Below are 21945 nucleotides of genomic sequence, written 5' to 3'. Positions count from 1 at the left end.
GTGTGCTTTTATTTCCCGTGTACAGTGAGACGGATAGCAGCACCAGATTCCTAAAAAAAGGGTATGTCACATTCACTGCCATGGCCGCTGCTCTGTGTAAACTGCCTGTGTGCCAGTCTGTGATGCGGCCTGTTTTCACTGCAGCCTAAAGAAGGAGAGGGGTGATCAAGGAAGGCTACTGGGACAAGGGTTGTTGGGGCCTCCTTCTGTAGCGTGTTAAATTGAAGTTAAGGCATAATCTTTGTTTCCAATATTGAAGATTGAAGATTCAACTTATTGTCATTACGTAGTACAGGTACTATGTAACAAAACGATTTCTCTGCATTTGACCCATCCTAGTGTTAGGAGCAGTGGGCTGCCATTATGTACGGCACCTGGGGAGCAGTGTAGGGAACGGTGCCTTGCTCAGGGACACCTCGGCAGCACTTGGTCTTTCCGGGAATTGAACTGGTGACCTTCCAGTTGCCAAGTCAAGTCCCTATGGACTTCGCCACCAATATCTGTCTGTACTTACAATTATTTTAGTTTGCTACAATAATTGACATGTGTGGTGGGTTGACATAATTCACCCACGGAATTATGGGTGGGAGTATTGTTCCGCACGGACATTTTAGTTAGCCGGACTTACTGTTTCCCCGGTCAGTTATTCCCGGGCTTGAAGTTGTTTACATGCTGTTTGATGTCTAACATTAAACTAGCTTTGTCCTTTGACACACCGCCTCAGACTCCCGTCTCTCGGCACTACATTGGTGACCCCGACATACAGTAAGTCTTGTGGAAGTATCCGAGACTGAACCGAACATGGCCAATAATGCAGTTTTTCTCAGACTGCCGGAGTTTTGGGAGACGTCTGCGGCTGTATGGTTCGCACAGACGGAGATGACGACGCACGCTATTTCCACGTCGTTTTGGCACTGGGAAGCTTCACGGCGGCTCGGACAGTGGGCTTTATTACATCTCCCCCTGCCCAAAATAAATATGCAGCGTTCAAGGCTTTCCTGCAAAATACTTTTAAGTTGTCACGCCTGTTCGCTATTCATAGCCTGGGAGACAGCAAGCCTTCCGACCACATGGAGATGATGCTCAACCTGCTAGGTACGGAAGAACCCAACTTTTTGTTAATGGAACTGTTTCTTCGGCACATGCCGCCGCATGTCCAGGCAGCGCCCGCTAACACGGCGAGTACTGAGCCCCGTGCTTTAGCCGAAGAAGCTGACCGGTTCTTCCTGGCCACCCAGAAGCCCTGTGGCCGACGACAGCCGCTCCAGCCCTGGCGTGTGTTATTTCCATACGTGCTTCTGTGCGAAAGCGAAGAGGTGCCGTTCCCCCTGCAACTATAAGGCAACAGGAAACGCCAAATCCTGCGCTCAGTAGTGGCCGCGAGCGTGGGCACTGACATTTGCCTCGTTCGCATGTGTCCGCGGCGTGGAATCATTCAGCGGGGCTCTCCAGCTCACTCTCACAGGGTGACACGTTTCAACACCTTCTCAGTGAGTTTCCCGACTTGACGCAGCCCACCTTTACCGCTGCCACTACCAAACGCGGGTTCGGCCTCCCAATCTACGCTAGTGCCTGGCGGCTCAACCCTGACATGCTGGCGGTCGCCAAGTCGGAGTTCGCATCATCCGCCGCTCAGACAGCCCTTGGGCCTCACAGCTCCACATGGTCCCTAAACCAGCCGGCGGCTGGCAACCGCGTGCTGACTACCGCCGCCTCAACGACGCCACTACGCCAGACCGCTACCCGGTCCCTCACTTCCAGGACTTCTCTGCACACCTGGCGGGCAAGCTGGTCTTCTCCGAGGTGGATCTGGTGCGGGGCTACCACCAGGTTCCGGTGCACCCCTCGGACGTCCCCAAAACTGCGGTGATTACGCTGTTCGAGTTTCTGGGTATGCTGTTTAGACTTAAGAATGCAGCTCAGTCCTTTCAGCGGCCGATGAATTTGGCACTCAGAGACATGCCATTAATCTTTGTCTATTTAGACGACATCCTTGTCGCCAGCACCTCTGAAGAAGAGCACCAGGCACATCTCCGAAACCTTTTTGAGAAGTATAAGTTTCTACAATTGACTCCAAATTGACAATATTAAAATGCTGTTTTACGAATTTTTGTTGTGAAAAAACTACGTCATTTATTATTCACATTATATTTTTTTAATAAATTATGTGAATAGAGCCATTCTGCTTCATGAGTACCTTTTACTTTTGATACTTTAAGTACATTTAGCTGTTAAAAAAGGAAAATAATTATAATAATACGTTTTTGCCTCTTATATATCCTGGTAGGGTGTTCCAGTGTTTGGGAGTTTAGTGGATAAAAGCTGGTTCATCTAATTTATTTTGAGGGACTTTAGGAATATTTAAAACGCCTGCTGAAGAGGACCTGAAGCTTCACTGACACGATACATGGCAAAATGGTTCTGCGCTGGCGTTGCTGTTATGTTTCTATGTAGAGAGTGGTGTATCATGACTACCTTGAAGAGCAACCCCTAGCGCTGTGCATCGCTCAAAGATTTTGTTGAGCCCTGCGCTTTTTTAAAGTTGAAATTATCGCAATTTACGTTCTTCTTCCACCCCCTGCAACAACATAACCCTAACCCATCTGTAGACTCAAGACACAATGTAAGATTAACTTTGGTAAATTCGCTTTAGAGTGAAAATACGACTATACTTGCCCAACTTTCCGATTATTTCAAGAAGTAAGAAGCTTTTCTGTTTGACACCTCTTTCCCTTTGTAGCTTAAATGGGAGGTCAGCTTATTGGACTGAATCAAAACAGCTGACCTTTCAGCATAACAGCCTCAGAGCACTCAGCTTTGACGGGCGCTGCTCTTTCTGAGCTCGGCCCCTCATTGCTGGCGGGATCAGTCAACTCCTGTCAGAGCTGCTCTTTGATGGAATCGCACACGTACAAAAACATGTATGAACGGAGATGCTTACCAGCTCACAGTGGATGCTGTTGCCCCTCAGGTCTTTGCTCGGGGCTTGCAGGAGGCTCCAGTCTCTGCCTCTGTTGTAGGTAATGTGTGTCTTCACTTGGCTATCCATCTTTCTGTTGGCGAGGAACATCCCCTTTATTCCAGCCACCTGGGGAATTAGACAGCTCCGATTGAAAACAGACTTCACATGTCCAAAAGATACTAAACATATCTGTATCTTTGAGTCACAATGCAGAAAATACCCACACATGCTTAGGCTTGGGGTGTTACGAGATTACGTAATCAGGACACACAAAACGGTAACTGTATTCCCCTACAGTTACATGAAAAGGCATAAACAGCAAGAAACAGTGTTATTTTTGCAGCAAGATGCTTAATATGAAGATAAAGCTGCATCTCTAACCGTGGCCAGGTGTCAGAAATGCAAGGGTTGCATGGCAAAAGACTGGGGTTCGACCAAGCTTGATTTCAAAAGGTCACTGTATTAGTATTCCTATTATATCAACTGCTGTTCCTGTGAATTCCAAACACATGAGTGTGATTGTTTTCTGCTTATTAAAAAGGTGTATTCATATACTACAAACGTTTTTATTAATATAACAACGTCAAGAACATCTTTAGTGTTGTTAGCAATCTCTGCGGCTGAGCATTGTAGCCTAGGCGGAAGTTCCACAAACTGCAGTTCAGTGAATGACCACTAGGATCTGCTTAAAAAATAAATAAATGCACAACTTTACATAAGAAAGAACCATCTTTACAGCCTTGTCCAAAATCAATGGTATGGTCTTTAAAGCTAATTTCTGTATTCCCGACATTTGTACAGGGGCTGAATTCTATATATACCCTAATCATGTTTTAATAGTTTGAAGGTGTAAGTTAAGCATAATTAGGAGAGGACCGTCATTAGAGATAAGTGTTCAGGAAGCCAACTGCTTGCTGTATGCTCTGCTTCCTATCCAAGGCCCACTGCAATTTTACTGACAATGACCATTCTCAATTAGCCAAAAGCAGGCTTGGGGAGCAACGGGATCATGTAACTACCTACATACTGCCTGAATTTGCATTATAGTTTTGAATTTCTTGCTTCATTTCTTCTTTTATTAAAGTAGGTGAACCTGTTATTTTTTATAAAATAAAAAAGTGTGTGAGCTTAACTGTATGTATTAAATTAAAACGGAGCATTTTATGTCAGCTCAGATTATATTTCTGCTTCTATGTGGTCATGTGTTTCGTAGTTGGTGTATAAACCTCTGCCCAAAAGAAACGGTAAGTAATCAGGTTACATTACTTTTGTATTGTGATACTCAGATTAGGTTATATTTTCTTGCAGGTCACTTGTAATTGCAACAGAATACATTTTTAAATCAACCATCAGTTTGTCTATTCTGTATTCCCAACAAAAAACAAACACTGAGTGGGAAATGATTGACTGTCTGGGGACTTTTGAGTAATCAATGCGTGTCTTAAATGAATCTGACTCCTTGTTGGAGGGCCTTAGGAATAGCTAAGGGCTACTGAATTGAGTCAGTGACAGTCTCATGAGCCGATGAAACTCCACTTTAGTAATTGACAGATACTTCAATCTCCCTTGGAGGAGAGATTTACCATATCCTACGTTTTGGGTGGCGACCCCAATCAAGGCAGTGGATTTGATTTGAACGCCAAGGCCACGGCAAGACATGAGCAGCATCATCAACAGCTTAATTATATGATTCAGATAGAGAGATATACTTTCAGCTAGAGCGGCTATGTCTTTAAAATCCCAATAACTAAGCTTCAACATTAGCCCCCAACACACTTTTTTTCCATTTTGGATTAGGTGCATTTTGTGAAGTAATATCTGCAGTTATTCATCAAAGAAAGAAATAATCTCAGCCTTACAAAAATCCATATCCCTGGCACAATCCCCCCCTTTTACTTTTGTTAGTGTCAGCACTTTGAAGCTACTTCGTATTCACACAATGCACTGTGAAGACTGTAGGCCTACAGCAGCAGGGGTTGTTTCCAAAGTGACAAAACAAGTACATTTCATCATCTCTGCCTCCCAGCTATAAAATATTGATCAGTGTTCATATTAAACTTGCAGGCTGAGCACCCATCAAGCACGCCTTTGTTTGATAGTGTTATATAAAAAGAGTAAATTGGCCAGAAAGAACACAGCAAGAGGTTGCGTTGGGACGTTGGGGATGTGTGGTAAACTGATCAAAAACTAAAACATAGTCATGTTTGCTTACCTCATAGAGGTCCACCATGACGTTACCCTCGTGGCCCATGCTGCTGACCACGTTCTCAAGAGCCAAGGTGTAGTACACCCCCGACGTGTCCGACACGTACAGGTTGTAGGTTTCGTTCTGGTTCCACTCCTGTACTGCCGCAACCACACGGTTCTCATCTGTGCTGATCACATGCAGGTCCTGGAAGAGAGGCAACGTTAATATCAGTAGGGTATTAAAATGATACATAATGTAACAGGTTACCACAGTGTATTATAGTCCTTAAATATTCCCTTTTATTATGTTTTGCTTTATGTACAGGCTGTCATGTAAGATATGTGTTTCCTGTTTATAAGATATGTTTGTGTTGTGTAAATGAAAATAAAGTGTAGCCATATTTTATTTCAACAGCTAATTTTCTTTTAAATAATTTTGTATTTCATTAGAAAAAAAAGGTTGTTATAACTTGAAATGTATTTTGTTTTTAACATGTACTGAATCTCTTAAAGCGGCCCTCAATGCTCAATTTCAGCCTCATATTTTAATGTTGTGTCTCTACTGTGACATGTTTCCATGCTTTGATGTTCAAAAAGGTCTTTATTTTTCTCATACTGGCTGCAGCACCTCTTGAGTGAGCCCAGTCTCCTCTGATTGGTCAGCTGGACGGCTCGGTTGTGATTGGTCAACCGCTTAGAGATGTCTCCCCCCCTTAGTCTATCACGTACAATGTATTGGAATGTTAGCCAATAGAAGCGCGAGTGTTACATATATGTGTATTGGAGTGTGTGGGAGAGAAGTTTGGGATTTTAGCCTTTGCAGACCATTTACATGCACAAACACTTCACACGGAACATCATAAGTCACTGGAAAGGCATGATGGGGCCTCTTTAAAATGACAAATATTCTTGTTTTATCAGGAAATTGAGCAGAATGCAGTATGTGTAATGCTGGCAGCTGTAATTCTATAGTTTACTGTATTCTCAACAATGAACATAGTGTAACTTTAAATGAAAGGCACCTTCTTTTAAATGTAATCCTTAGAGTTTTATTTATTCCAAAATGAATAGGATATATAATCAGCTAACCGTAAACATTTTTTTAATGTGCCCATTACAATCAAAAACACAATCTTTGTTTCTCAAAGTGAAATATCCAAGCTTTTACATTGTTTACTGTTTTTGCCCCCATGCTGGGTTTAATCATAGTCAATAATCAGAATAGCCTCATCTTCTGATTTTCCCATATTTTAACTAAGAGGATACTACAATCGTTATACCTTTGTCAGGCTTATTGGGCAGAGATTATGCAGCTGAGGCCATGCTGTTTGGTTGTGCGCTTCATCTACCTCTGACTGTGCCAAAAACACTTCGCAGTGAGCCGACAGCAACCGGGGCGCCTGGGGCTTGATTGAATAAAACATGTCTAATTGTCAATGGGGACGTGACAAGCCAGGGCCATGCGTACACTGCTGCACGGAATAACAATTCTGGAAACACTGTGAGAGTTACTTTTGGCCTTGATTTGTCCATAAATAACAACGTGGGGGAGTGTCAGGCGGAGCCAGCGATGAAGTGACGCCTCACTGCAACTTCAGCGAACAGAGGTGGAAGCATATTATCTGCCATTGATTGCATAAAAAGTCGACAAACTGCAGGATTAACTACATCTTAAAGAGGCCCTTTTGTGCTTTTCTCTTTCCTGTAGTGTTTTATATAGTTTTTAGTGCATATAAATGGTCTGCAAAGGCCAAATTCTCTCCCACACACTCAACCCGCTGCCTGGATGCCTCCATTTGCCTTTGTTTACTTCAGTTACAAATTGACATCGATAAGTAAAACTTGCGCTTCTATTGGCTAGCGCTCCAACAAAATGTGTGTGATAGGCTAAGGGGCGGGACATTTCCGGCACATCTCTAAGCAGTTGACCACTAACATAAGTGCCAGCCAGCTAACCGATCAGAGCAGACCGGGCTATCGTTTCATTCAGATGGTGAAAAGAGGTGCTGCACATGAATGTATAAAGACAACTGGAAACAGCGTCGGAGAATGGCCCTGTAAGTCCTATTAAAGTTGCTTGGGAGCAAATGAAGCCCAGAATTGAGTGACTAGATTCAAAATGTACCCGTATCCAATAGAGCATGTGCACTTGAGTTTTCCTTAAACCCTACCTAAAATCTCCCTCTCACTTGGCTCAGTCAAATTAATGTAAAGGGAAAATAACTCTGAACTTCTCTTTTAGAACATTTTACAACTTTAAGACCCTAATGAGGGGCTTGATGATGCGTCATAAGCAGTAGGAGAAAAATAAAGTACTTTTTAAACATACATTATTTAAACATATCACAGTAGAAGCGCAAAATACAGATATGAACCTGAAAATAAGCATAATATGTTCCTTTTTCATATTATTGGTGACCTTTGATAGGATTGGGATCAATACCAATGATCCATTCATTATTTTGTAATCATCAAGATCTTGTTAGTTGAATTCTAATCAGGCAGTGTGTTTACCTTGGGCAGTGTGTACTTGGGTAGCTTCATTGGTGTGAAGACATCTCTTTTAGCAGACACATAGTAGATTGGCCTCCCCGCGGCTGACACCTTAAAGTGATGAAGCCGTTGAGTGAAAACATTTTGGAGACACCACAGCAACACATAAAGCTGCACTAATAGCATCTCTCCTAGAATGACCTTGGGAAATGTCCTACAAAATACTTTCTGCCTCATACATTGCTATAATGTTGTTCACTGAGCAAACTGGACAATTACTCACCTGGACAAACACATACTCATCTTGCACCACCAAAGAATTGGGGTCAATGTAGCCCGGGAATGGTTTGCCCTTGTTGGCATCTGTGCAGTTTTGCAGCTTGCAGGTGACATACAGCGCCTCTGCACACACACACACACACACACACACACACACACACACACACACACACACACACACACACACACACACACACACACACACACACACACACACACACACACACACACACACACACACACACACACACACACACACACACACACACACAAGCCATGGCATCAGTGATGGTATTAGCCAATGAAGAAAGGCAGCCTTCACCCAGAGCTTCTTTTGGCCTCCTACATTACTCGTGTCAATAAAGTGGTCCCAGTGAGGGGGGGGGGGGGGGGGGGCAGCAGAGGGGGAAGACAGATGACCGGAGAGGCCAATTGCTTTCTTTGCCTTCAATCACAGTGCTGGGTGAGAGCCTGTCCCCGCACGTTAGCCTCTGCCAAATATATGTCTGCTTTGCTTGCAAGCACATGATCAATAGTGATAGTCTGTGGCTGTGTGTGCGACCGTAATATCTGACACCACTGGTGTTTGCTTCGTCTGTTTGCATGATTGGCATTTCTCTATTGTGTAAGTGTTCTGACAGAACAGTGGCACTGATGCTTAATGGACTTTCTGAAAGCCTAAGAAAACAAATCCAACATGTATTCATTAAAATGAAACTCCAACAACAGTTATAAAAGTTAGGGTGAAAAGATACAGCTTTCAAAATGTAAGGGTCTAAATTGTTGTAGGGATTGAGGTATCCTGACTTTCAAACCCTGGTATGGATCAAGCTTTGACAACACTGAATCCTAATTTGCCAAAAATGTATAATAATAATAATAATAATAATAATACTAATAATAATAATAATAGTAATAATAATAATAATAATAATAATAATATTAAAGTATACTGATAGTGTCTAAATTATTATACTTGCAATAATAAAAAATAATTCAAACAAACTATTTTTTTTCAGACACTCAACATTATAATAATGATAATAATAATAATGTATAATAAATAGTATAATAATGTATAATCATAGTATAAACATATAAACATTATTAGAATTACAAAAATGAAAATAACAATGCACCCAGGTCATTATTTTGACTCCGACTAATACAATAATAATAGTAATAACAATAATATATAGTTTAATAAAAGTATAATGAATATATTTATAATAATAATAACTAGATTTTTTCTAAGCATTCTTAAATTAGACTCACTTAACCAAATACTATTGATCAACCCATAATATCCCATTATTATAGTTATTATGTAGTGTGAGCTAAATCAGTCGGTTTTAAAAGCATTCTAATATATGCATAACTTTTTCCTCCATTGTCATTGTCTGTCCCCGGGCTCGACCATTTCTGTTGTCCCCTTGCACTACACTTTATCCGAGTTCTCTACACAACTCCCAATTCCCCTCTACTTTAGCACACTTCTCAGGATACAGTACAAAGACATGGGAAAATGGAGCTCTGAACCCGGAATTCAATTACTTACGTCCTTCAGAGATGCTGGTTTCCAGGTGAATTAAGCCCGGCTCTTTGTCCAAACCCATTTTCGACCTGAAAGGCAGACAAATGTGTTTCAGGAGCATTACCACCGGTATTTTGCCTTCAGGCAGACTGTAGCAGCAACCTGACCTGATGGATTGCACTCTGCAAAGTCATACAAATGTAACTAAAGAGCGGTTAAGACAAGTGCTATGGCAGTTGTGGTAAACATCAGTTAGGTATTGCCTTTTCTTCATTGTTGATGGCACTTTAAAGTGTGAGCAAAAATGACCTGGGGGTTTACTGTGTGATCTAAATGTTTATAGCTCCCAGAAGGTATTATTTCCCCCCTTAGATGAATGGAAGAAGACGTTTCCTGACATCATTAGTAGAGGAGAAGCCATTGATTTTCCCTCTACAGTAGGGATGTCCACAGATGGAATAGCAAATAATCATTACGGCATTAAATATGTATTAAAAAGACTGGGGGATGAGAGGAAAGGCAAAGGCAGCACACATATGGAGGGAGAGGTGGGTGAGGGAGCAGGTAGCACACGCATAAAGGGAAAAAGGAATAAAGGTTGCCTGTGTGAGGTGAATGAGGAGCAGGCACAGTGAGAGACCACTATGGCTCCTAATCATACTTACTGGTAGTATTAGGGATTTCCAAGATGAAACACAACTTTGAATAGGATGGTCTACTTATCCAAACCGCATTTGCATTCCCACTAAATAATCCATTCAGGTTCCAAGAACAGTGTGCGGAAGGAAAATAATAACCCTTTGAGCAAAAGCAGCTATATGGTTCGTGGGGTTTTACCGCTAAGTGATGGGAAGCTCACTTAGTTTGTAGGGTTCACAGCTTACAGTAGTGTCTCTCTCTGTGTGTACGACATTCATTTGGACAGCTGTTTGGTTTTTGGGGAGGAAAGATGTCACAACAGGTGGAACAATACCCTTCTGAAAATATGACATTCAGGCAGCTCCAGATGTTTTGTAGAGATGTGTTGTGTCATATGTGATACATTCCACGGTTTAACTAGCTTATAGCTCAATAAGTGAAGGTTAGTTCGACTTAAGCTGACCCGTGCTGCGTGACCAAGAACTGCTCAGGTTGACCAAATCAAAAATGAGCTTACGACTCTTCCTCTTCTTTGCATGTTGGGTGGCCTCATTTACGGCAGGCATAAGCTCGCTCTGCAGCCTCATTACCAGGGCTAGCACCACACCTACCACACGGTCGTCTCCCAAAATAGAACTCTGACAGCTTCTGCAGCATCAGCCCTCCAGGCTCCCTTCACTCCTGGCTGCCCAGCTTGTTACCACCCTGACAGTTTGTTGAGCCAAAATCCTTTGTTACAGTTAGTTATTGTATAGAGGCCAGACAGGGCAGATTCCTGTGAGTTGGATACTACCTGTGGCCTGAGACCATTTAGCTGAGGGAAAGACTCTAAAGCATGGAACCCTAAAGGTAGATGTAACAGTTAAACGTTTTGTAAGACTTAATGGTCCCCAATTATAATTTTTTTCATCAATATATTATAGGTCTCAGATATATAAAAAACATGTGTTTGGCTCGAAATACCAAACAGATCATCAATTGTAGCATCCCATAACCCCCTCTGTTTCAGCCCTGTTTCAAAAGTGTTGATTCTCTGTCTGTTACTTTAGATGAAAGATATTTGGTTAAAAAGAAAATAATGGAGCTCTAGGAGGAGATTCAGGTGATAAGGTGGGGGGGGTTACTTTGGTTGGTGATTGGCTAATGGTTACACAAGTCAAAAACTCGGTATGACATCATGAAGTGGACAAAATCTTCCTGTATTGTCATACTGATATTCTGTACAAACTGTGAAGTCCAATGAGACAAATGTAACATATGTGATATTGGGCTATATAAATAAACATTGATTGAATCTGATCAGCTCATTTTCAGACAGGTTTTTATATAAATGGATCAGGACAAAAATTGAGCGAATATTTTTTCCTGACATTTTCAGACTCTCTTTACACAGAGGGGACACATGTTTATGTATAAAATACATGCAACAGTGGATTTTGCATAATAGGTAACCTTTAATCTGAAGTCATTAAACAATAACTATGGAACAATTCAAGATACACATCGGAATAAGGCCATGCTGAGAGGAACCATTGGATGGTTTGAATCTCTGTATGCTTTGTTTCGTCTCAAAGGATAGCAACTCAGATTGAAGCCTCTCACCACAGCTGAACACTGTCGGTCATATAATGTAACTGTCTGCCAAAGAGCAAGATCAAGCATGTCAGACACATGAATAATACAAATCTTAAAAACCTCTCTGGCTCAGATGCTCCTCCCTTTGTGGAGAAGATGTAGTATGTCGAGGACATTCACAATGTCAAAAGTGCTCTTCATTTTATTAGTTTAACATAAGAGTTGTTGTCACGCATTTATTGTGACTGTGTTAAGAACATATTTACAGTATGTTCAAGTTCCATAAAGTGTTGTACAGTCTTTTAGTTTTGTGTTATCAGGAAGTATAGTTATCCTATGCTTTCCTAACAATGGGCCAATCCTGTGCACATATGTTAAAACGTCTTAACCTTAAAATTATAATTAATCTAATAAAAGCTGATTTATAAAAAGTGTTGCAAAAGTACCAGAGTAATTGTCTTTATTCATGTTCATTAACATCCTAGAAGACCTTTAGTCCAAATATTTGACTTCACATTTTGCCTGCTAGCTAAATAAACAGTATTAGCTGTGAGGTGGTTAGAATGAAAAATGTGGCTGTTGTCTTAAGCTGTAGTGTCAGTGTGTATACGCAAACATTACCATTATTGTTACATTAGGTTACGATGCTAACCAGTTAGCTTGTCAGCAGCATTATTTTTATCATTATATTGGCAACTATGTTTCTTTTTTGTCCTACCTCAACCTTAGCCAAATCCCTTCATCCCTTCACCCGTCGATCCCTACAGTGCATCCCTTCATCCTCACCCACATCCCTTCAACCCTACACCCATTGAGCCCTTCATCCATTCATCCCTACATCCATTCATTCCTACCTCCCCTCATTCCTTAATACCTTACTCCCCTCCTCCCTGCATACCTCCATCACTTACTCCCTTCATTCATTTATCCTCAACAACATCGTTAACCCCAGCCCATCGACCCCTTTATCCCGAAAACCCTTCATCCCAAACTTCCTTCAGCCCTACTTCATCATCATGTGTATGTTTGTTTGTAGCCTTTATCTATCCAGGTAAAAAATCCCATTGAGATCAACGATCTCGTTTACAAGGGGGACCTGCCCCACATTGATTACACATGTAACAGAAGAAAAAAAAGAAAACACATACAACATAATGACAGGGGTACCATTTACAAACATATTCACAAAGACAGGTACCAGGTATAATGCAAACCCCTTGACCACTCCACCCATCAACCCCCGCATTCCCTCATCCCTTCATCCTAACCCTTATCCCTTCAACCTCACCCACATCACTTCACCAACCTAATCAACCCCATCATCCATTCATCCCTACATCGGTTCAACCCTAACTCACATTATCCCTTCAACCCTATTTCCCTTCATCCCTCACACCCTTCATCCCTTCACCCTCTGTACCCATCTCCTCTAATGCTTTCCCATTCAACTTCTGCAACATTTCTGAATGTCTTATTCTACCAGCGGAAATGCGCCTTTAACCCCCCACCCAACATCCATTTATTGGACCTCCTTCATTAAATCTTTAAACAACATTGCTATTGAAAGTCCATATGTCTGTACTTACCAGTAGAAGCGATTGGGAGCCACTCTCTCGTGAACCACCTGCCATCTCCTTCCAAACTCCACCGAGCTGTAGAGCTGTAGCAAGACGACCAGACACCAATAAGTATTTACATACCAACTCGACAACCAATCAAATGTATAATTTGGTACAACCCAAGCCTTTTCGATGTGCGTTTGCACAGGATATTTATTTTGGTTTGACTTCACACTTCGATACAATTACTTAGTGATCCCTTTAACCACAAATAACACACATAGCCTACTGTGTGTATACGTTCTTTATTTGAATTCACAGATAAAGAACTCCAAATAAAAAATGGTATACAATGCAGATTAAAAATCTTTGCCTCAGAACATTTTGGAATACAAGTAGTACTGCCTGCTTTCCCTCAAGACTACTGCAGAAACCTTATAGAGATCACTGCTACACAGAGACACACAATGACCACCTAGCTATTAAAAGAAGCATAAAGGAAGATGCAAGGCGTTGGTAATCCTGCCCTCCACAAATGAACCTTGCTGTAATAATCCTGTGAATGGGCGTGGGATAATAGGAGAGGATCCCAAGCGTGGTGGGTGTTCTCAATCCAACCACTGTTCACAAGTCAGTAAATCACTGCTCTGCTCGATTTTACTACGGGCGAAGAATGTGTGAAACATTTCGGAATAAAATTAACTGTGAAAACCCCCTTATTTGTTCCAATGGTTGTTGTGTGACTTTTGTGAAGACTGTGTTCCATCAGAATTTGAATTGTTTTAATAGATTAACGTATTCAATAAATATTAAAGGGTTGGTTCCCCCAATGGACAAAAAAATATCAAGATAGCTTTTCCGACTTGTTGTTTCTAGCCATGAAATTAGTTTTTACTGTATTTGATTTGTCAAACATCCATTTCAATGTGATTGAGGTGAATGGAGTTCCATTTGTGGTGCTCACAGCACTAACAAATTAAGTTTTCAAAAATCAAAAGGAAAGTGTCTTAGCAGAAATTCTGGTTTAGCAAATCTTATTTTTGTTAAGGGCATGCCTTTGTGTGTTATTTAAAAGTCGAGAGATAACAGGAAATAATGGCATTCCAACAAATCTCAATGGCAGGGTTGTTGCGGTCATCTTCGGCTCCTTAACCCCAAATAAATTATTCATTTTCCATTTTGCCTACATATACTCCTAGCTGCTCAACATCCTCACTGATGTCCTTTTGTCTCCAAACAAACCTGCATTCTCTGACAAAGCGCAATGATAAATCAGATTACTCTGGAGCTCACAGCTGGCATTTAATGAGGCATGAAACGTATTGCAATGTTTCGGGCTGGACTTTTATTCATTTTAAGCAAGACAATGTGTAAACAATAATGTATTCACAGAAAAACTCTTTGTTTATATTCATTTGTTTTCTAATGACATGTATTTACTCTATCCCGTAGGTTAAAGTGCGGCCTGCATTTAAAGCATCCATGAAAACAGGATCTCCACCTTAAATCCTAACTGTTACTGGCGGCAACTCAATAATCGTCTTTTATTTTGGAAATTCCTTATCGCGTCTTTATATTTTTTTACAACAAAAGACTGTTAATGATATTTCCTGGACAAAAATGTGCTCAAGACTTTAAATGTTCCAACACCAATTAAATTGACAGTCAAACTCATTGAGGCATGATCTGACATAATGTGAAGCACATATATTTTCCTCCGTTATATTTCATTCATTGGTTCAATCCAAAGTGGGCAGATACAAACTACAAATATGTTGTGTCTATTTCACCTGTTGTGTGTATGCTGTCATGTCTAAGGAGAGAACCAAATGGCACGAGTGTTGACATTTCCATGACTTCCATGCCAAGCTGTGCTAAGCAGATGCAGGCAAAAGAGAGTGGGGGAGTGGGGGGATGCACTAAATCACTTTGACTATCCTCCTTCAGCGAGTTAGTATGTAGCCAAGCAAGTGACAGGGAAGAGCAGAGAGCAGGGGGGCGTGGGAGGTGAGGGGGCGGAGGGTCCAAGCAGCCTTTCCAACCTCCAAAGGTCTCGCAATCAACAAATGCAACAGAACTGCCAAAAGGATAGAGAAAGAGAAGCACGTTTTCGGTGGAGACAATGTTTGCCAGATAGGGCATGGGCTGGGGAGCTGGTGGGTAGGCCCTTTTTCAATGAGGTGGTTCATGGGCCAGTTGGGAGCCGGTGCCAGATTGCGAAACAGTTTTTGTGTGTTTCAAACGCGGCAACACCAAAAACCAGTTCAACTCCAGCCCCAACTATCAGCTCGGCCAGCACAAAGAACGAAAAGCCACATAAGTCAGGGGCTGGGGCTCGATTTACGTGATCAAGAGTGCTTTGGTGGCTATGCTGATATCCCAACCCAGTCTCACGGCATTTCGTGTTATAGTCACGACATTTAATCTATTGATTCGTGTTCACCAACACGATTTTCCCCTTTTTTTCGTGTCACACAGAACAATTTTAAAAGCAATGTATTTCTATTGCTAGTATGTTTCGTGCCTGCAGCACGTATTTTTGTCCGTTCAAGTCTTGGAAGACCGGAAGCTGTGGGGTTCATAAAAACATGTTTTTACTCAATATCAAGCCACGATTATTGTTTTTATTTTAAATCGTATAATATCTGACTTGTAGTTTTTTTTTAAAGATATTGCTGATTTTCTTTGAATATAAGAATGTAAATACTGAGTCTGAAATAGTACAGCAATATGCTGTAAAATTATGTGAAAACATGAGTAAAACTACACATCTTCAGATGTTGTACATACATAAGTGTCCTACACTAATAATAAAAAGTTATTATGGCTGTGTGTACCTTGTGTGCACCGCCTAGTGGTTAAAGCACGTTATTGAATTATTGTTTTTATGTGTTATATTTGATGAAAAACATATTAAGAGTACATACTTTCATAGGGGGAAAGTAGAAGGTCTGTGATAGCAATATAGAATATAAAAAATCAAGAAGATACTATAAGTGATCTCTACAATAAAACAGTTTAGTGCAGGATGTAAAAAGATATTAATAGGAGGATGTGCAAAACAGAAAAATGAATTAACGTTTATTTAAACATTAAATAATACTTTAGATTTTCTTAGAAATAGGAACTTTTTTTGGGGGTATCAAAAGATAAATATTAATCCTGACAAAGTACTTAACGTCTAATATAATTCTTTATGCAATGTTAGCTATGTTGAAGCACTTATTTTAACTGATATTATGCATTATACTCTTATGTATGTAGATAGTATGAGAAATGTGCAGAATATGACAGTATAATGGTGGAGGTATGCACACATATTGACAGATGTCTTGTAATGCACTGTTGAGGAACCTCAGCTGCAACCCAAGATTTTCATTCATTGCATAACTACACCATAGTTGTGTATATGATATTTCAATCAACCTTAGAAAATCTGAAATCTTGAAAGGGATGTGCAAAATAGCTATTACAGTCTTTAATTAACTATTAGTAGAGAATAACGAGTAATGAATATACTTTATTACTCGTTTCCATTCATGTCAATTGCAGATAAATGTTTAGTCTTCTCAAGCACCAACTATCAAATATTTCTCCTGATTGTTGGCACTTGACAATCACCTTCCCTGAATTTTACTCAGGTGTAACTAAAGTCTGCTTTAAGGGTTGTTTATATTTCACATCATTAATCAGAATTATTATGGACACAAGCGATTTCCACCCATTTATTAATTATATGTTTTACATTTGATAACACCAATGTGTTTAATACTGGCAACTTCTAATTGTGGGAAAAAAGAAAACATTCAGTAGAGACGTCCCATAGAACATGTTGCGAAACACAATAGCCAGCATGTGTAGTTCTGGGGGGGGCGTTCGATTCCAGTTTTGGATAGTCTGGCGTGGTTTCGTTCCATTTCAAACAGCTGTTTGACGCTCTGCGTAACCTTGGCGCACTGCCACTCCAAAATCCAATCTCAGAGCTTGAAGATTAATCACGGGGACAGTAGTCCTAAACGATAGCTGGGGATTATGGGTAGTGTAGTGTCTTCGGCCATCCTAAACTCAGAAATGTTGACTATTGCAATGATGCTCGAAATGTCCCTTCTAGGCCTACGTCTGTTTCCGGTTATTTTTATTTTGAAATTCAGTTCCTGACGGACGCCAAAAAAGCCAGAGATTATGGAATTAAACAAATAAATAAAAACAAGGATAATTGTGTGTTATTGGTGAGTAAATAACAGTGTGTTATTTATTTTATTCTTAAGTTGTATGCAAGTTGAACCAACTGCGAACCAAACTAGCCCCAACACGGAACTCAACTGGATTTCAGCAGAAGAGAGGTTATATAGGGAGTGACCAAACAGCATGATTAGTTTGTACAACATAGCCCGTTTCACCAAAACCTTTAAAATGGCTCCAAAATCTGTCCAAAATTCTGTCAAAGGACGCCCTTCAGTTGGTCTCAATTCACACCCACAGAGGATGCCTTCTTCACTGCCCTACCCTCAGCCTCAAACATCTTGAAAATAACAACTGCTCCCATTATGAGGATGTTTGTTGATTTCAGCTCAGCATTCAATTTAATATCCCCCATGATACTTATTGGTAAAAATAGCACTCTGGCCTTGAGTATAGCAAACTTATCTGGATTTTGGACCTCCTCACAGACAGACATCAGGCAGTTCAGATTGGTGATCACATTTTCTTTACTCTAGTATTGAAAACGGCTGTGTTCTCGGCCCAGTCATGTTCATGTTGAACATCCATGACTGCAGACATAGAAAATTCGCTGTTGTTCAGGTTTTGTATTACACTAGGATCATACCAGATTTGAAGCAGCTATGAGACTTTCAAGTTTCCTTCACAGACAACCTGACATAGTAATAACACACCTCGGCATCCTGGTGAAAAACGGCTGTGTTTTTGAGCAAAACCTAAAAAAAGTTAACTTTGACCGAGCTGTAGAAGGCGAACTGACAAAAAATATTACAAACTTGGATGGTAAGTGCACAGCCGAGAACAGGAAGGAAATGCAGCAGGTGATTCAAAGTGTACAGAACATGATTGGTACCCATCTACTGAGCGTCAATGATATTGGGGAGAAGTGGTGCCTGCAAAGAGCCCAAATACCACCCAGTCACACCGGTACATCTTACTGCTGTCTGGCAAGACTTGCAGAAGTATTCACTGTCTTACCCTCACACTACAGAGCAGTTTCTTTCCTCAGGCGACAAATGAAGAACTCCAAACTCCACCAAAAGAGTTTGGTATGTTTTGATAACTGTTGTAGGATAATGATATACAACTGTTTATCCCTTTTAACGAGCTTGGACATTTTCACATATTATACATATTGTGCTCATGCTAATGAGCTAACGTGCTTATTGGATATTTTCAATTTTAGTAAAAAAAACGTGCGTAATGTTTACAGTATCATATATCTATATTTTTCAGTTTTGTAGTAGTTTTGTCTATTATTGAGAGTATACACATTTATTCAGTATTTTTATATTGTGTATTATTTAGATATTCTCTATCGATATATATAATTTCTACTGTTGATGTGTATATATTTACTGTTTATGTTTATCTTAAATTTTTTCCATTTGTATTTTTTTTATTATATTAATTTGTTTTGACTCATGCGTAATACCTGTTAATTTTCTGCTACTGTGACAAAACAATTTCGCCAATTTGGGATAAATAAAGTATATATAATCTCATCTAATCTTATCTAATTTTGTTTTACAATGCTGTGTTGTAAAATATATTCCAAATACACAACATGAACTCCCATTTCTCTCTGTACCCTCCTTAATGAATACAAACTATAGACATTTTTATTTTAATGTCTTCAGAAAAGGTTGCTACCTTCTTTGGGATTAGTTTTGTATCATAAATATAAAGCAACACTTTCTCAGAATAAAGCAAAACTATGAGTTTAAAAGAAAAGAAAACTGAGTCAAGAAAATAAAATAAATTTCAAAAATAAAACTATAAGTTGCAAACAAATCATTTGTGTGATCATGTAAACTATAAGTATTTTTTCTTTGTTTTAACATACTGTAGGTTTTTGTTTGCATTTCTTGTTTCTTCTTTCTCAATGATCAGACTTTTGCTCTCGCTGCAGCTCTCTCATTTGCACTCCTTCCCTTTTTGTTTGAGATTCTGACACAAACCTACCAGGTGGGCGGGACTTTCAGGGGTGCGTCCCCATTGGCTACTCAGTTTTTGAGTGACAGCCCAGTCCTCCAGCGATTGTACAGTGCAGGCAGCGGTGCGGTAGCTGAGCGATGATTCTGTTTAGATATGCAAGTATAAGCCATGATAGCTTATTTTATTAACACGCTAATTTTATATGGAAATCAATGGGGGCTGAGTTAACTTTGTAGGAAAACCTACCGTCCATGATGCCCCTGAGCTGTGTTTTATTTGTTAACTTAATATTTTTCATTTCCTAAAACATTATTTTCCTCTCATATTAACAGTGTGGATCATTGAGACACCGTGGTGTCCAGAGGTCTTATCCCGTTTTCCCACTTCCTCTGACTGAGGAGACAGCACGGAGGGGGACGCATGAAGAAAGACCTGCACCAGCTTCATCCACGCGTTGTTGTTATCACTGGCTCAGTGTCATTTCCTTTGACCAAATGTCTTCACATTTAATAGATTTGATTATTATCCACCTTTTTGTTTCATATCCTTTTATTTAAAACATTCTTTGAGACTTCTGGTTCAAATTTCAATCCATGTAATTGTATAATCACTCTTTTGTCTTTATTCTACATGAAAATGTTAGAGATTCCATTCAAATATGTTGATTATTCAGATCTTCCTCAGGCTAGTATGTATGTCGAGTTTTGAATGCTAAATGCTAAATGTATATCATTTTCTCACAGGATATAGAATGAGACAACACCGTTTGTATCCATTGCAGTGCATGACATTAAGGATTTTTGGATTTTAGATGGCCCTAAGCTAATTTACAGATGGCCCTGAGCCCAATAGAGATTGCCCTGACAAATGCGCGCGGACGAAATGGCACGAAGAGTTTGGGGGCCTCCCTCTAGAAAATTTAGATTTTTGCAGGTCTTACTGTAGATGCTGTCTGGTGCATTCTCTAGACTGAATTATAAGATGAACCACCACAATATTATATTGTACAATTTCAATTGTATTCTTTATTCTTCATGTTTGTTTGTTCTTGTTTGTGTTTGCTCGCTTGCATGCCCTGTATAGCTATAAGAAATACTTAAGTTGTTGGTCAAGACACTTTCCATCTGATGAAGGCAAATGCCTTCCCAGATGTAAAAAAGTAGAAAACATTACATTCAGTTGTAACTGCCAAAACAAACATTATTTACACTATTATGGCATCTGTTAAAAATGTTTGTAAAGTTATCTACTGTAAATTGGTCGAACGAATGCCTCCTCATCCGGAAGCTGACCGAGCAGACCCGAGCAGCAGTCGAGAGGAGCCGAGCGCATCCGCGAAGCACACAAAATGGCGACGTCAGAGTTCCCGTTAGCCGGCAAATCTAAATCTCTTCGGTCAAAATAATTTCCCTTTAGCACAATACCGCTTCAGTTGCGCCACTTACGTGACAGACAAGAATAGTATGTGACAGACAAGAATAGTCAATTCTAATGTCTAACACTTAATGTGGAGAAAGAGATGTCCTGTATGGGTTGATTGTGCGTTGATCTATTGGTAATGCCTCTGGGTTCCGGTAGGCATGTAAACAAATGCATTATGCTGCGCTATACTTTGTGGCCTCACCCAGTTGCATAGCGACACTTATTGTTTAGGTGTCTTTTAATAAGCAGGTAGTCATATCATTAGCTAGAACTAGCTGGATCTGATCGATATGGACATAAACGCGAGTGAAGTCGAATCTGACGGGAGAGAGAGATCAGCTGCTGCTGACGAGTCGACACATGCAGCGGTGAGCGGACAAAACACACAATTCAGGTTAGAATATCACACGTAGCTATTTTAATTACCTCTCAAACTACCTAAACTAGTTATAGATATGTTTAGTTTTACTGTCGGGTCACTCATTACTGGATCCGCGAGCTGCATGATATTGGCATAATAGATTGCCCGATCGGGCAACCAGCAGGTGAGGCTTCATTGCCCGAGCTAAATACTAGATGGGCCCCGGGCCATCGGGCAGTCCTTAATGTCGAGCCCTGCATTGTGTCTGAATGCTTCAGCTCTTCAGACCAACATAGTAAGATGTGAGCATGTTCCTAATTTTGTTGGTATGCAGCCTAGGTCTGGTCTGTTTAATAAAGCAAATATTCCACTTTATATTGTAGAATTTGTTCAATTAAAGCAGTCTTTAATTGTTTATCCTAAACATATCAATATATGCGTTTGAAATGTAACATGTCTTTGAAAAAATAACAGTATACAGTTTATATTGTCTATCACCTTTAGCTTGAAAATACATAGATGTGGTTTTTTTTATCTATAAAATAAATAGACAGACACTTTATCAATTCCAAATTGGAAAGTTATTTAACAGCAGCAGTGTGTTCAGGTATTAAAATATTTGAAGTTGGAACAAAGTATAAAAAACGACACATCACAAGTCTAATGCACACCAATCCATAAGAGAAGTCTGATATGTTCATGAAAACTCCCCAGGAGACACCGACACTAACGTGGCCGAGTGGACTCCGGAGTTTGCTGCATGAGTTTGACTGTA

The 21945-nt window shown here is 40.2% G+C and overlaps 1 protein-coding gene across 1 annotated transcript in view; it reads right to left on the bottom strand.

The window, feature by feature from the left end:
* LOC307015447 (VPS10 domain-containing receptor SorCS1-like) overlaps positions 1 to 21945 on the bottom strand; it is a 259336-nt gene that overhangs the window by 63380 nt on the left and 174011 nt on the right. Inside the window, exons 5-10 of the mRNA XM_079644071.1 lie at positions 13256 to 13329; positions 9480 to 9544; positions 7926 to 8044; positions 7664 to 7753; positions 5175 to 5354; positions 2875 to 3088 (exon numbers count right to left, since the gene is read on the bottom strand). Of these exons, the coding sequence (XP_079500197.1) occupies positions 2875 to 3088; positions 5175 to 5354; positions 7664 to 7753; positions 7926 to 8044; positions 9480 to 9544; positions 13256 to 13329 (742 nt within the window). The remainder of the gene's footprint in view (positions 1 to 2874; positions 3089 to 5174; positions 5355 to 7663; positions 7754 to 7925; positions 8045 to 9479; positions 9545 to 13255; positions 13330 to 21945) is intronic.

The sequence above is a fragment of the Notothenia rossii genome (genome assembly GCF_949606895.1).
Source record: "Notothenia rossii genome assembly, chromosome: 1".
NCBI lineage: Eukaryota > Metazoa > Chordata > Actinopteri > Perciformes > Nototheniidae > Notothenia > Notothenia rossii.
The sequence above is the reverse complement of the archived record's forward strand: the minus strand, read 5'-3'. Positions and strand labels throughout refer to the sequence as shown.